The following is a 14,373-nucleotide window of genomic DNA, read 5'->3' as shown; positions in this document are numbered from 1 at the left end:
ATTTGGGGAAATAAATAAATAATAATAAAAAATTGTCTAATCAACCAAACATTTCACGACCCCCCTGCAGTACCTGTTGAAGACCCCTGACCTAGATAATTAACAAAGACACAGGTAAATATAACTAAATCTATGGTTTAAATACACGTATACTGCCATCTACTGGTAGAAAGGGTGAACACGTTTACTCTGCATCTCCTTATACAGTCTATGCATTATATAAAACAAAAAACGAATAAACATAGTATTTCTGTATTTTAGTTTCTTCGATTAAACGATAAAACAATCAATTCAAACGTACACAAACCACAATCAGCATTTTTTCAGTTTTCATGAAATCATAATTATCAATTTCCATGTTGCATTTTGTCGTGTAGTCATTCTAATGACTTTTTTACAGTCTTGTCCTTCAACATTTTTACAACAAAATGCAACTTTCTTGACATGCACATTTTGTTAATTGTCAAACATCATGTTTGTAATTCATGGCACAATTCAAAGGGGATGAAATCATCATTTTACTCTCGCCATTGATTACATACATACTTTTTCCTACATACGGTCCCATTGTGGTCAACCGGAAGGGGCAGAACTTTGCCTCTTTAAGTCTGTGTAAAAGAACATTTAAAAAGCAAGACCAGGCAGCAACCTGCGGTTCTGAAAAGTGAAGCCAATGCAGAAAGAAGTGCCTTAAACTTGCGTCCCTCCGGTGTGAACAGCCTAATTAGACTTAATTTATACTTTTTAATTCATACATTTGTGCAGAGCTACCACTGAGCCGCAGAGATGGTTTGTGAACTTACGAAGCGTCAGGCTATAGTTGATGGGGTTTATTGAAAGACAGATTCATACCAGGACACTATAGCGTCACATGAATGCAATAATAGGAGTAAAAAATATAGAATATAAATGTCTCCCTTTTGTTTTCAGTTAGATTAGATTAGAAGATTAGAACAACTTTATTAATCCCCAGTGGGGAAACTCATTTGCCACCCAAAACTCATACAGACAACAATAGACACAGTCCACAGTGCACAACAGACAAAAACACATTACAAAGAATAAGTAACACCAGAAAATGTCGTATGAAACATGATTGACATCAGAAAGATAAAAACATCTAAAGGTGTTCATTAAAAAAATCGAACTGCTGCTGGAACGAAAGACCTTCTTAGTCGTTCAGTAGAACACTGAGGCATCCTGAGTCTCTCATAAATGAGCTTCGGAGTCCATTAAAGACACCGTGTAGTGGATGGTCTTCAAAATAAACAACTGTTTTTAACTTGGCCCTTGGTCGCTTTTCTACAGTGACCTCTAGTGAGTCTGGGGTTAAGGCCAATCACTGATCCAGCCTTCCTGATCATCTTATTGATCCTGTTTTTATCATCCGCAGTGATGCCACCCCCCCCCCCCCCCAGCAGAGCACAGCATAGAAAACATGAAGAAGCTTTCTGCTGATATAAAGTTTTTATCTAAAAGGAGAACGCTGGGAAGGTGATATCCAGAGCAACTTTAAAACACACAAATATGTGTGTGTAAAGAACTTTTTCATATACGTGTCAAAGTTTAGATGAAGACTTGTGACCTTTGAACTCTTGGTTGAACAGTTAATCATGACTTTGAAAAAGGTCTGGTCTTAATATCACATGTTTATTACTAGATCATTTTAGCATATGAACACTTACAGCTTTACATAACTTGTGAAAAGAATGCTTTGACTGTTACTTCAGTTTTGATATGACCTTTTAAATGAATAATGTTAATGATATGCGTACATTTATTACTATGAAAAGATACACACTGAATACCTCCTAAGACCACATTCAACAAAATCATGCATGACTTAGCCTGACTACCAATAGTCTCTAGCTCTACTTAGATAAATAACATTAGCTTCATTATTATTCATTCTGATAATTAAAAAAGGGAAATGTATTATAGTTCTGTGGATGAAATCATTTTTGTTTCATATGTTCCTGTATGTGTTCTGGAGGGTTACTACTGAAATTTAGACCAACACCACCTCCACATTTTTTTGGCTCCATTAGCTATCGTACAAACAACTGAGTTACTCTCCTCAGCTATCACTCTGGCCTCTTTTTCATGCTTTACACGCACCCCTTCTCTTTCTTCTCTCAGTTCTCTGTCTAGCTGTTTTATCCTGTTTTCTTTCTCCTCTCTATCTCTCTTTCTCTCTGCTTCTCTCTCTTTGTTCTGTCTGTCCTCATACATCCTCTGCCTCTCCCTCTCTCTGTCCTCATACATCCTCTGGCTCTCCCTCTCCCTCTCCTCATACATCCTCTGGCTCTCCCTCTTCATTTCTTCCCTTCTCTCTTTCCCCTCCCCCTCTCTCTGCTCAGCACTCCGCTCCCGCTCCCTCTTCCTCTCCTCCTCTCTCTCTTTCCTCTCCCTCTCTCTCTCCCTCTCTCTGTCCTCATCCCTCCTCTTCATTTCCTTCTCTCTTTTTTTCCTCTCTCTCTCAGCCTGTTCATTCTTTTTTTCATATTTTTCCCGTAGTTTCCTCTCCAGTTCCTCATTCTCTTTGTGTATTTGCTCTTCTTTCTCTTTCAGGATGCGTTGTGTCTCCTCTTTGATTGCCCTTTCTGCCTCTTTGAACATCTCGTTGGTGTAGTGGCTTCCTCCATTCTTCCGGACTACATCTCTGATCTTCTGGAGCAGCTCAGTGACCTGAGAGCGATCCTTCGGATTCTCATTATTGAAGACATGGTACTGGCCATTACATCTGTCCACAAGTTCCAGCAGGTCTGGGCAACCGTCCAAGAACTCCTCAATAGATGTGTCTTTAAGACGGTCACCCTGAGTAAAGAGCACCATGCTGTATTTGGCTGCAGCCTGGCCAAAGATTTCTTGAATTCTCTGCACTGTCTGCTTTTCCTCTCCAGTGTATCTGCCCACCATGATGACTACCAGGAACACATGGGGTCCAGGAGAAGCAGAAGTGATGCACTGGATGAGATCTTTAGTTGTTTTCTCCAGGTCAAACCTGGTGTCAAAGAGGCCCGGGGTGTCGATAACAGCAACCTGTTGCCCATCCACCACAGCTTTGCCCTTGGAACATTTGACAGTCATAGATTCGCCACTGCACTTTGATATAAAGCGCTTTCGTCCCAGAATGGTGTTTCCAGAGGCACTCTTCCCATTCCCAGTCTTCCCCACCATCACTACCCTCAGCTCCTCATCATTTGTTCTGTTGATTCCTGTGTAGAAGAATGAGTGACACTGAATAAGACTCAGGTTGTACACACGTTGTACTCAACGTAACTTGTACATATGAGAACAGAAACATCCATTCTGCTGCTTTGACAGAGTCAATAAAGGAGTTTGTTGGAGGTTCCAATTTACAACATTTGTTGCAGACTTTCATTTGAGACAAATAAATGTTCTCATCTGGCTTTCGCTCCATCATCTAATGTGGCTTCCATACTGTTCATTTCACCACTTACAGGAAAAGACAGCAGGTCTTTAATTTAAACTACCCCCTCTGTCAGCTGAAAGTGGAACAGCAAGGTGGAAACATGGCCGCCTATCGAGACTGACGCATTCCTTTGAAGGTGTCTCAGATTTAAAAAATATATTTTTTTGTAAAAAAATTGTTTGTCAGTCACATCACTTAATAAATCAAAGAAAAGGTTCAACTGGACCTCCCTCCAAAAGACAAGTCAACCTCCCTACCAAATAATACAATAACAAAAACAGAACAAATTAACTTTTTACTCAGATTCCTAAGAACAAAAACTGCATTCGTCTGACTTAACTATGGATAATTTTTTTTTTTTCTAGTGATGAAGAAATCATGATTTTAAGGGAAAAGAAGAATTCCAGAATTTAAATCAAGTTACATTCTTGGTACTAAAGTCAGAAAAACTAAATGTATTTACAGTTCTACCCAGTAAGTCTGATACAGTATTAGTTTATAGGACAAAGGTAGCCAACACGGTCCCTGCGGTCACCCTGTCGCCCGCAGGGATCACGTAAGTCGCCCGCAAGGCATGTTCTAAAAATAGCACGAGTCACCATGAAACAGTCTCTTCACATATATTATTATTATTAAGGTGATCTGTGCAACTTTGTTATTCAGGAAGTTTGTATCAAATAAGTAGCCCTTCGTACTACTCGGTACCCTTGAAGTAGCTCTCAGTTGGTGACCCCTGTTATAGGAGGTACAGAGGAACAGTTCATGAAATTAGATTCAGCAGTGAGCACTGCTATATCACCAAACAATAATTTACTTTAAAAACATAGATACAGTTTCCGACTTACCTAAGTTGCTGGCCATGTTTGTGTTAAAGAGTGGAGTAGATACTGCAGCTGAAGTTCAGACAGTTCAGAGTGTGTCTCCTGCAGCTCTGTTAGAACAACCGTTATACTAAACCACGCCCACAAATAGAAAGGGAAAACTAAAGCTTTTTATGGAGGTTTCGGTTATGGAAGGATTTTTATTAGATGAGAATATATGCTAAATACAATATAGTCTTTAATCATGTTGGAGTATACGTAGTCTTGTTTTAACAAAGAAAGCAAGATACATTAGTTATTCTAGATGAATTAATCAAGATAGTATTACTATTAGCTTAAACAATCTCACAAGCTTTGTCACATAATACATTCAGTTATTACCAGAGCTTTAGTGTAGTATACATTTTAAAGAGTACTTCCAATGTTTTAAACCTCGATCCCTTTGCAAAACCCATCCTTGAATATTGAGAAAAAAGACAATAATGTAACGGACTGAAGACATATAATGTTAACCTGTTATGTTAGGTGTTATGGTGTTTACAGAAAGTGTTCTAAGATGTTATATAAGATTGGTTCTTGCATTTACGGAGGTCAGTGAAGGCCTCATGCCTGGTGGGATGTTGTGTTTTGTGCTGATAACGAAGAGAGTTAGTCTATGACCGGGAGCAGATGGTTAAAGATGTCACAGAACGTTAACAGTGTTGACTGTTTGTTGGCGTAGGCTACGGCCCACAGTAGCCTGTGTACTGTCCGCAAATAAAGGACCACAAGAAAATAACGCCTCGTAGCTTTCCTGAGTAAGGGTCGCTACAATAATTTAACTTTAACATGCATACAGTCATGATAATGACTTAGTATATCCCAGATAAATATGGAACTTGTGTGGAGAAAAGTGTTTCTTGATGACCACATGCTGGCTTATATATCACATCGTTTCCTAACCGAAATGGCAGCACTTCTTTAAAGCAGCACAAAGCTCCCCCTCCCCTTCAGTATTTACAGGAACAGGCAGAATTCTCTTGAATTCCACGGGATACTTTGGTCTTTAACTTGTTCATCGACCTAGCCAGGTAATAATTTATACAACGACTAACAAGAATGACATGATAGGGCAGGGCAGAGTAGCAGGCAAAACTCCGAAAACCGAGAACACGGTAAAGTAACAAACCATAGAAATTGACACGAGGGAAAAATGGTGGAAGACGATGACACACGGGGTAGGACAAAGACAATCTGGCAACCAGAACAGGGAAAGCAGGGGAGTATATATGTGTAGGGTTGGCAGAGGGAAAACCCAATAAATAACTTTCCTGTGCAAGTTCCCGCTGTTGTTTGACTTGTATTTTGTGCTTCCAAAAAAGGTTTATTCAGTCTAAAAGTGTGTCCCCTGTTTATCTGACTTCTGTATCAGGCCCTGCTGTACTTTCAGGTAAGTTCCTGCGTTACCTGTACACAATGGTCGCCACTTTCTGAGCATTTACAAGAAATGGCAGCACTTCTTTAAAGCAGCACAAAGCTCGCCCTCCCCTTCAGTATTTACAGGAACAGGCTGCAGTTCTCTTAAATTCCACGGGATATTTTGGATTAACTTGGTCATCGATTTAGGTAATAATTTATACAACGATTAACAAGAATGACATGATAAGGCAGGGCTGCAAAACATTGCGAGGCAAGTTTTTTATTTAATATGACATACTATAAACAAAGACAATTCAAAGTGCCTTTCAAAATGTATTAATTAATTAACCACATTAACCAGAAAGTGCATCAATAGAAATCAATAGAATTTACTGTTAAAATTTGAGAAAAGAGAGACTTACAAGACAGTAAATCCTTAGGTTCTTTAGTGCTTTCGTGCTTACGGTTTAGTCGATTCAACATATTCACACGGAGGACATATTGCTCTGACATCGTGCTCAGGGTGGGAAGGAATGTCCTTGAAACTGTCAAACTGTTGTATAACTATGACGAAGTGAAGCAAACATTTGAAGCGTCCGGGGTGTCGATAACATCCACCACAGCTTCGCCATTGGAACAGTCTAAGGGAAAGAAGGAAAAATAAATTGTATAATTTTGAAAAATTAATATTGTAATTTATAATCCAAAATGTCATTTTCCCCATTTTCATTATTGCATTCTATTATTTCATTACATGTGAAAGTCTCGTCTTCTTCATTCAACAGAGCACAAAACTGAAGTTCAGTGCAGAAGAGGGAACCTTCCTCTTATTTATTACTGACATTTTGTAGATCTATGTGTGTTTTCTATTTCCAAAGAAACAACTAGACAGCTTCTGTCATTTGTAAAAAGCTATAATGTTGTAAAAGAAGAGCTGAAATGATCTATTCTGCTTTTAAGAATTAATAAAATGTGTCACTATTTAAATGACAGTAAAATTCTGTGGATAAAAACTTATTTGTCAAATAATTTTTCAACCTGACAAATTGTGACTGCCCCTAGTGGTAGATAAACAAATTATATTAGGTGTTGAGCTCTCCTCTGTTGCAATATTGTATATCAGAGACAGAGTTTGTGTGGGATGATTGTTATTGCACATCCTGCGTCTTTAACCCACGTAAAAGTTCAAGCATGTAAACAAATTCCGTTAACAAATGTCACTCGGTCTGCTTTTACGAACTAGTCCTGGAAAAAACATGTTTATGTTGTGTTTATTTCCAGTAAACTGACTGGCTGTCACCTATAAACCAGTTACTCTGGACGTCAACATGATGACAATCAACAAGAGCTGTTGGCTCAAAGTAAAGTGTCTTCTTTGTGACACAACAGGAAATGTGATTAATAAAGAAAAGTATTATATTCTCAATCTTACATCAGGGTTTGATGTATATTCACAGATCTTGTATGAGTAGTAGTTAAACCTCCTCACACTGTCTGATACTGCAGCGTCATCTAGTGGCAGTTCACTGACTTGTCTTGTGGATCTGACAACTTGTGTCAATAGTGGAGGAAAAACTCAGATCCGATACCAAAAGGTAAATATACTCTTATATAATACCTGCATTGGGAATTGTAATGGGGTAAAAGTATATCAGTATTACCAGGAATATGGAAGATATGTTAGTGAAGTAATGTCCACCTCTGTGTGTACTCAGAGCCTCTCCTTGTTTACTTAGCTGGTCGCGCGTGCGTTTAAGTGCACGTGAGCTTGTCCCACTTGCTAGCTAGAGGCTGCGCTTATATGGCGGTTACCTGTGACGATGCTGTCCCGACCACGTGTTTAACATTAGCACGTGTTAACTAAAGCTGCGCGGTTAAAAATAACAATTAACCTCTGAAATGTAGTTTAATGGAAGTACAAAATAGGAGAAAATGGAAAAACAAAAGTGAAGTATCTAAATGTTGTGGCTACTGACGGCAACGAGGTCGCAGTAAAAGCAGTCACACCTGCAACCTGAGACAGGCTAAGCCTCCAGGTGGAGGTTACCCGGATGCACCACCGGAAACACAGCAAAGTACCAAGTGGTGTGTATTCAGTGTTTTATTAAACCGTTCCATTTACAAAACTTAACCCACATAAGTTACAATTTATACATACAACTGTAAATAAGCAGTGTAACATACTGTCAGAGCTGTATAAATAATCTTTAACAATGTACATTCTGCTCAGTTATTTGGGTTTTACACTTGAACACAGTCATTAGTGTTCAACTAGAGAGTGTTAGGAGAATGCTTCTGCTTTTTTTTTTTTGCTGTCATGAGTAATAAAAACCCAACCAAAACTGCTAATGACCTGTCAGAAAAAATAACACAAGGCAAGATGAACTTCTCACCCAACAAAGCTTGGAAAATAACTAGACATTTTCACACAGTGTCTGCTTAGACTTAGAGGTTCACTAACAGACAAACTGACTTTGAGCTTTCCCCCGTCACTAACCACAGTGGTGCTGTATTATATAAGTGGAGAGTAATTTACTTAATTGTTACTTCTACTGTCGACCTGTAGTGGTGCACAGTGCATGACCTGTCAACACTGTGCAGTCTGTAAATGTTGCTCCAATTTTGTGCTCCACCATATTAGATTTGAAATGAAAACAATCACTAGCTCACTGCAGGCTTTTTGGCGTGTGGCACAATTTTAGAGGTTTGCAGTTTTTATTTAAATAGATGCGTTTTGTGCAACATAATTTTTCTCTCTCTTCCCAATCATCATCTTGCGACCCTTGAAAGTCAGTAGGCTACTAAACATCATCTAAATACTCAGACTGAAGTGTAACTGCAGAAAATGTGTATGCTTGGACAGTACTAAGAATATATCATACTATGAAATACACAAAGGAGTAAAAACATACAGATGTAACAGCCCCCAGTTGTAACAGGTGCAGCCTAGAAAGTAAGATCAATTGTGCCTGGGAACCCCAGAGAGCAGAGAAAGATGGTGTTGGTGTTATAATGGCACAGCCCAGCAAGAGTCCATATAAAGAGAGGCAGGTCAATCAGTGCTGCATCCACCACGGCTTCTTCACTCATGAAGACCCAACCTTCACCCTCTTTGGATCATTTCAACCCTGTTCCGTCGTTCAGCAAACGAGGGAAGTTGACTCTTTTGGCACAAAAATCTGTTTGTAACGGCGTCTTTTTAGCCACACAGAGAAATGTATACGAAACCAGAGGATATTGGAATCATAAATAGCATGTTATATATATATAAGATACTTCAATCCAATGAAGACCGTACCTTCATGAGGAACCGGATCTCCTCTAGCACTGCATACAAACATACAAATTCTTTATATAAGTTAAAACAAATCTTCCGACCGCTGGACAGATGCTTTCTTAGTATGGCCTGCTTGTCCACAGAGTGTGCCGACGTGTAGGTGTACACAGTTACACAAGTGTGTGTGTGTGTAGTCCTCAGGGGACGGCTTTTGTACGACTCAGGACTACCCTTCCGGCCTCTGTGCTCCGATCACATGAGGGTTGAACTGAGAGATGATAATGGTGATGTCATCGCGGTACATGCGAGCCAGCTCTTCGGGCAGCGACAGCATTTTCGACAGCCTCTCGTGGTCGACCGTGCCAAATTCGTTGTTTCCCACCGCGTGACGCATCAGGTGGGTCGCCGAGTTGTAATCCTCGAAAGCCGAAGACACGCGAGCCTTTCTCTCTTCGAGCAGCCCCTGCATCTGTCCCAGGGTGACCTTGTAGCCTCCGACTTTGAGGGGCTGACGCTGGTGCACCCCCGTTAAATACTCCCCGACTATACGAACCACTTCCTGTCTGTGGAGGGTCTCCCAGAGGCCGTCAGAAGCAATCACCTGCAGGGACAGACGGAGGAGAGATGGAATCAGAAAACAGACGATTGTTACGTATAAAGTATGTTGTAATAAACTGAAAAGACTCAGTGGTGGTTAATAATCCAAGCAAACTTGACTCTAAATGAGATCCACGCAGCTGGACAGGTTCGCCGAAAGTTGACTTACAGAAAGTGCATCTTCTAATGCGGTATAAACTTTTGAAATTTGTGAAAAAGGATGAAGGAAAATTGTAATTCAGTCTCATTATAAAAATATAAATCTCTTTTAAAAATTGTTTCATGCATCAGTGTGTTTCGGAAACAAATTCAGATTCGTCTTCTCTCACCATGAAGCGATCCTGTGGCCGCAGCTTGTGGTACGTGATCTCCGGCTCGGCGGTCAGGTAGGGGGGCGTGTGGTAGTTTGGAGGGATGAACTTGGTGTGCTCGTTCTCATGGAGCTGATCAGGTCCAGACTCCAACACACCCTTCTGCAGTTCAATACTCCACTTGAACTTCACGTCCCCGAATGCACGCAACGGCATGAGGAGGCCGAGCAGACGGTCCTGATGAAGAAGATGATGGAAAGAGGGTACGAGGTTTTAATAAACGCTGCAACAACAGCAACCCCATTGTGCAGGTTAGTAGGAGTACTACCTGTCGTATAACGGTCTTCCTCTCTGATGGAGGGTGTTCACCTCGTATCCGAGCCACCTCCTCCTCGTTCTGGGCGCTGTGGTCGTTGGAGAGAGTGTGAGCGCTGAACGAACCATCCTCCTCCTGCACCCCCAACACCGCCCGAGCGTCTCCTGAGTTAGCTATGAACCTTTATGGAACAGAGAGACGAAGAAGCAAGCCTGAGACATGTCGGTTTAGTTCAAATAAATGTGTGCATGTTTCTATCCTCCTTACAGGTCTGATCCATCGATGTGAGCCACGCAGGCCGTTGCTCCAGAAAAGGCCACTCTCAGGACCCAGTAATGCAGGAAAGCATTCGGGTCTCCAACCTGCAAGGCAGAATGACACCGTGAGTCTACCGACAGGATACGGAATGTGGTTTAAATTACACGGAGAGAGAACGACACCTGAGCTCTTTAATCCATAAAAGTTTAAATTTGGATGCTCACATTGTTTTGCACGGCTGCCATGAGGCAAAAGTGATATTCAATACGTATCATGATGTACGAGACGACACACATCAAGTCCTGCACTCGGAAGAAATTTAATGATGTAATAATAATGTTGAGTTTGATGGGTTGGCTACAGCAGTGTTGTCCAAGGGCATATTTCACTATGTTTGTTTGCTGAGGAAAACCCAGAATGAGGCCCTAAATCTGCATGTAAAACATGTAAAAACACCTGCTTTGGGATTTTCTCGTTCAGGAGTCTTAGGGGAACATCTCAGTTCCTCATAAAAACAAGATGCTTTTAGAAGAACCATGTTTCCCGTTAAGACAGCACACAGTTCTTACCTGAGCCTCCAGAGAAATGTCATTGTCCAGCCTCTTGAAGGCGTTCAGCAACGCCTCGTGGGTGTCTGGAACTTCACCAGGGCTGAAAACAGAGAAGGGGAGCAATATGTGTGAAACACAGAGAGGAAGCCAGAGGTCAAGAACAGATCAAGACAGAAGCACCATCAAAACAACAAGACGGGTCAGTGTTGGTGTGGCCGTGTTGCTACGAGGTAAAGGTGAAGATGAAATAAGAAACTAGGAAATTCAGTTTGTTAGGAAAAGCCAAGAAACCTGACGGCAAACTACACCCTTTTGAAACCTGCATTGTGGCCACAGTGCTGTTGTCTTGGCTTTGTCGTACATCCTCTTGTGTTCCCCCGGTTCTCACCTGGTGAGATCTATCAACTCCTGCCAGTAGGTCCTGAGGCTGTTGAAGTAGAGAGTCTGAGCCTCCTTGCTGAAGTAGTCGTTGGGGTGCTTGTGCCACTGCAGGATGGGACTGAGGGCCCGGCCGGCCTCCACCGCTGCCTCCAGCTCACACAGTGTGTTGTGGGGCAGCAGAGACACGGCTATGTAGTAGAACAAGCGCTCACTCAGCGCCTACCAGAGAGTTGGAAAAAGAATGTCAATGCAACAGGGCGTATAGAAATGACTTAGGAATATACTAAATAAGTTGCCAACATCTCAATTTAAAAAGTATTAGTTAGTATGTTCCTATTGCTGAATTTCTGGAAAAGCTTTAATAACCAAATAGTAGAAAATAAAGAAAATAGTAAATATATCTGTTCCTCAAACCAGCCAGTTTATTATGTTTACAAACGTAATGTCTTGGTGCTTCAGGCTCTTCTAAGCATGCACCATGTTTGAAAATGTATTGACTGCAGACAAATTAAACAGATTTAATTCACTTGACAATGAAAGAAACATCCTTTTTCTATCAAAATTGTGAATTTGAAAGAACTTGATCGGATATAGAGTATAGAGTGCCTCATCCCTGGATAGGATACTCAAATGATATTTTAACAAACAGTAAATTTAACACTAGATTAGAAGTAGAATGTGAAGACAGAGTCAGCTTTACCTGTGCACAGGCACAGCCAGCGTGGCCGTCAAACACACCCAGCAGCATTCCTCTCGTCTGCAGGCACGTGGCCGCACTTCGACGGTCCTCTATGGGAGCGTTGGCCGGCAGCTGATTGCTCTCGAAGCCCATCACTGATGACACATTCTTCCCATCAAACTCTGGCACCTGGAACAACATGTAAAAAAAAAAAAAAAAAAGGGTAAGATGAAAAATTGAAATGTAGAGATGGCCAGATGGGTTTTTCTCTGTTCGCACGAACCTTGAAGCTATACTCGTTGGCTTTCAGGATAGAGTTGACCTGCGGGGGGGAGAGGATGTAGCTGCGGAGCGCCGTGGTTGTCTGGTAACTCCGCGAGTGCTGCTGGCTCTGCCATACACGAGAGGGCCATCTGGAAGCAGGTCGGTGAGTGACGGGTCCTACCTGGGCCTGGTGTTGTGGGCATGGTAACAGACTGGAGGCCAAGACCGTAGCACGAGGCAAACCTCTGAGCAGCTGAGATGTCACAGGCATGGCTGCAGGTGCACTTACACAAACCTATTGAAGAGGCACACATGGAGAGCTCATAAAGCAACAGCTGCATGTTTAACAAGAGAACAGCGTCTCTTTGTGCACCATTAAGCAAACATTGTATAAACAGAAGGAGCAAATGTGCAAAGGTTTAGAAGTTCAGACGGGTAGACAGTAGCTGGTACATACATTAGTATCCCCAAAACAACCAAACACCACCAACCCGCCACACTTTTGAATATTCGAATAAGAACATTTTAATATTAGCATTTGGCAGGTCATACCAGATGGGGTAAACAGACCAACAATACATTTCATACATATTATTATTACACCTAGCTAAATGATGGCTGTCTACTATAACAGTCTGCAGTAGATGGTCATTGTGGATGCTGTCGGATTGTATTGTCTTATACTTACCGGTGTTTCTATTATTTTGTCCATCACATTTATACTAATAAGGGTAGGCTAAATATAGTAAAATATAGCTCAACCGCACCACAAACTTCATCCCCCAAGATGAGCACACAGTTGAATAAACACCTCTTGTGTACAGTTTCATTACAACCTTCATGGAGGTTGGATTTATAGCTGGACTGTAGTAGACTGCATTAGTTTTAGAGAGGTAGACCTAATAAACAGTCTATTTCTAAAAGGAAACAGAAATGCATCAGGCTAAATTCTTCCGATTAATCTTTTCTTCTTGCACGCTCACCCCGATCATGAACTCAGTGTGGTAACATCAAACCTAGGTCATATTACTGTAGCTTTGTTGGGTGTTGACGTGCCAAAGCCTCACACAGGTACACTATACAGCATCGTGCACGAGTACAGCAGCTGACTTTTGATTTCGAAGTTTCAGCACAGTTCACTTTTTTTGTCCTGAGGTATTAGGAGTATTAGGATACAGCACCACCAGAGAGCGCATGTGCTGGCGTCTGACTTGAGTTGCAACTCCGCTCTCTCTCTCCTCCAACTATAGATCAGCAGGCCTGAAAATAGCTTTGGCAACAACCTCAGCCCTGACATTTGGATATTGCGAAATGTTTTGACCGGTCCTCATGACCTACTGAACTGGTTCCAGGCTGCGATACGTTCTCTACTAATCTGTTCTCACTTAAGTATATCTGCTAGCTAATGAGAGCTCATTTGAGTCAAGAGAGTTTGATAGGAATATGCAACAGCACAGGCACGTTTCCGTGACCCCAGTATGTTAAAGTTAGCTGTGCAGCCAAACATCCTCCCAAACACCAAACCCGTGCATGCGTCAGAGGGCGTGACCCAGGTCCCAGCTCTGCAGGAAAGTTGACATCACTTTAGCTGGTTAGCAATGCAAGGCTACAAAAGCTAACGTAAGCTAACATTAGCTGTTGGCTGAACTTGCTGTTCAGAGCGTCAGAGCTGAACTAGGCTACCACACCGTGCCACGGTAATGACATTAACAGATGATGTTAACGTCGGCTCTCCGATGGATACGACAATGGGTAGCCACATGCTAATGGTAGCTAGTGTTGTTTACACACACCAGCTATCGTCTAACTGGATCACGTCTGCTTTAAAATAAGACGTTAAAAGGCCGAGCCGACAGCCCTCTAGACGTAACTATCAACATGTAAGCGGCGAGCGACACTCGGACTCACCTTAACAGCTGGACGTTAAGAAGTTATTGAAGTTCATGACTTCACACCGACCCCTCCGCTCTGCAGCGCTGCACAGGGAACGCTGATTGGCTTAGACTCTGACAGACGCCGTGACGTCACGTCAATCCCTCAAGCACCAAAAACTAAAAAAGGGGCCTTTTTAAATGCTCTTGTTT

The 14,373-nt window shown here is 41.7% G+C and overlaps 2 protein-coding genes and 1 long non-coding RNA gene across 3 annotated transcripts; all 3 read right to left on the bottom strand.

The window, feature by feature from the left end:
• Positions 1 to 935: 935 nt before the first annotated feature.
• On the bottom strand, positions 936 to 4,387 carry LOC142969439 (GTPase IMAP family member 4-like). The gene is made up of 2 exons (XM_076109331.1): positions 4,282 to 4,387; positions 936 to 3,218 (listed from the first exon to the last, which is right to left on the bottom strand). Exons 1-2 carry the CDS (start codon positions 4,295 to 4,297, stop codon positions 1,999 to 2,001), a joined length of 1,236 nt encoding a protein of 411 aa, XP_075965446.1. The 5' UTR covers positions 4,298 to 4,387; the 3' UTR covers positions 936 to 1,998.
• A 1,523-nt stretch (positions 4,388 to 5,910) lies between these two features.
• LOC142969442 (uncharacterized) lies at positions 5,911 to 7,092 on the bottom strand. The gene is made up of 2 exons (XR_012959127.1): positions 6,410 to 7,092; positions 5,911 to 6,296 (listed from the first exon to the last, which is right to left on the bottom strand). It is a non-coding gene; the product is annotated as an uncharacterized LOC142969442 (long non-coding RNA).
• Positions 7,093 to 7,741: 649 nt separating this feature from the next.
• On the bottom strand, positions 7,742 to 14,289 carry pdp1 (pyruvate dehydrogenase phosphatase catalytic subunit 1). Its single transcript, XM_076109330.1, has 9 exons — positions 14,198 to 14,289; positions 12,309 to 12,584; positions 12,047 to 12,214; positions 11,354 to 11,565; positions 10,984 to 11,065; positions 10,424 to 10,518; positions 10,169 to 10,337; positions 9,859 to 10,077; positions 7,742 to 9,533 (listed from the first exon to the last, which is right to left on the bottom strand). Exons 2-9 carry the CDS (start codon positions 12,558 to 12,560, stop codon positions 9,159 to 9,161), a joined length of 1,572 nt encoding a protein of 523 aa, XP_075965445.1. The 5' UTR covers positions 12,561 to 12,584; positions 14,198 to 14,289; the 3' UTR covers positions 7,742 to 9,158.
• Between the last annotated feature and the right edge of the window lie 84 nt (positions 14,290 to 14,373).

This window comes from Anarhichas minor, unplaced genomic scaffold (genome assembly GCF_050575085.1).
Source record: "Anarhichas minor isolate MPS153535 unplaced genomic scaffold, ASM5057508v1 ptg000041l, whole genome shotgun sequence".
NCBI lineage: Eukaryota > Metazoa > Chordata > Actinopteri > Perciformes > Anarhichadidae > Anarhichas > Anarhichas minor.
This window is presented reverse-complemented; position numbering and strand designations above follow the sequence as displayed.

Coding starts and splice junctions, on each gene's coding strand:
- pdp1 (XM_076109330.1), bottom strand. CDS start 12,560: ATGCCTGTGACATCTCAGCTGCTCAGAGGTTTGCCTCGTGCTACGGTC. Junction 11,066..11,353: donor GAGTTGATAGATCTCACCAG/GTGAGAACCGGG, acceptor CTCTGTTTTCAG/CCCTGGTGAAGTTCCAGACA. Junction 10,338..10,423: donor CACATCGATGGATCAGACCT/GTAAGGAGGATA, acceptor TGTTCCATAAAG/GTTCATAGCTAACTCAGGAG.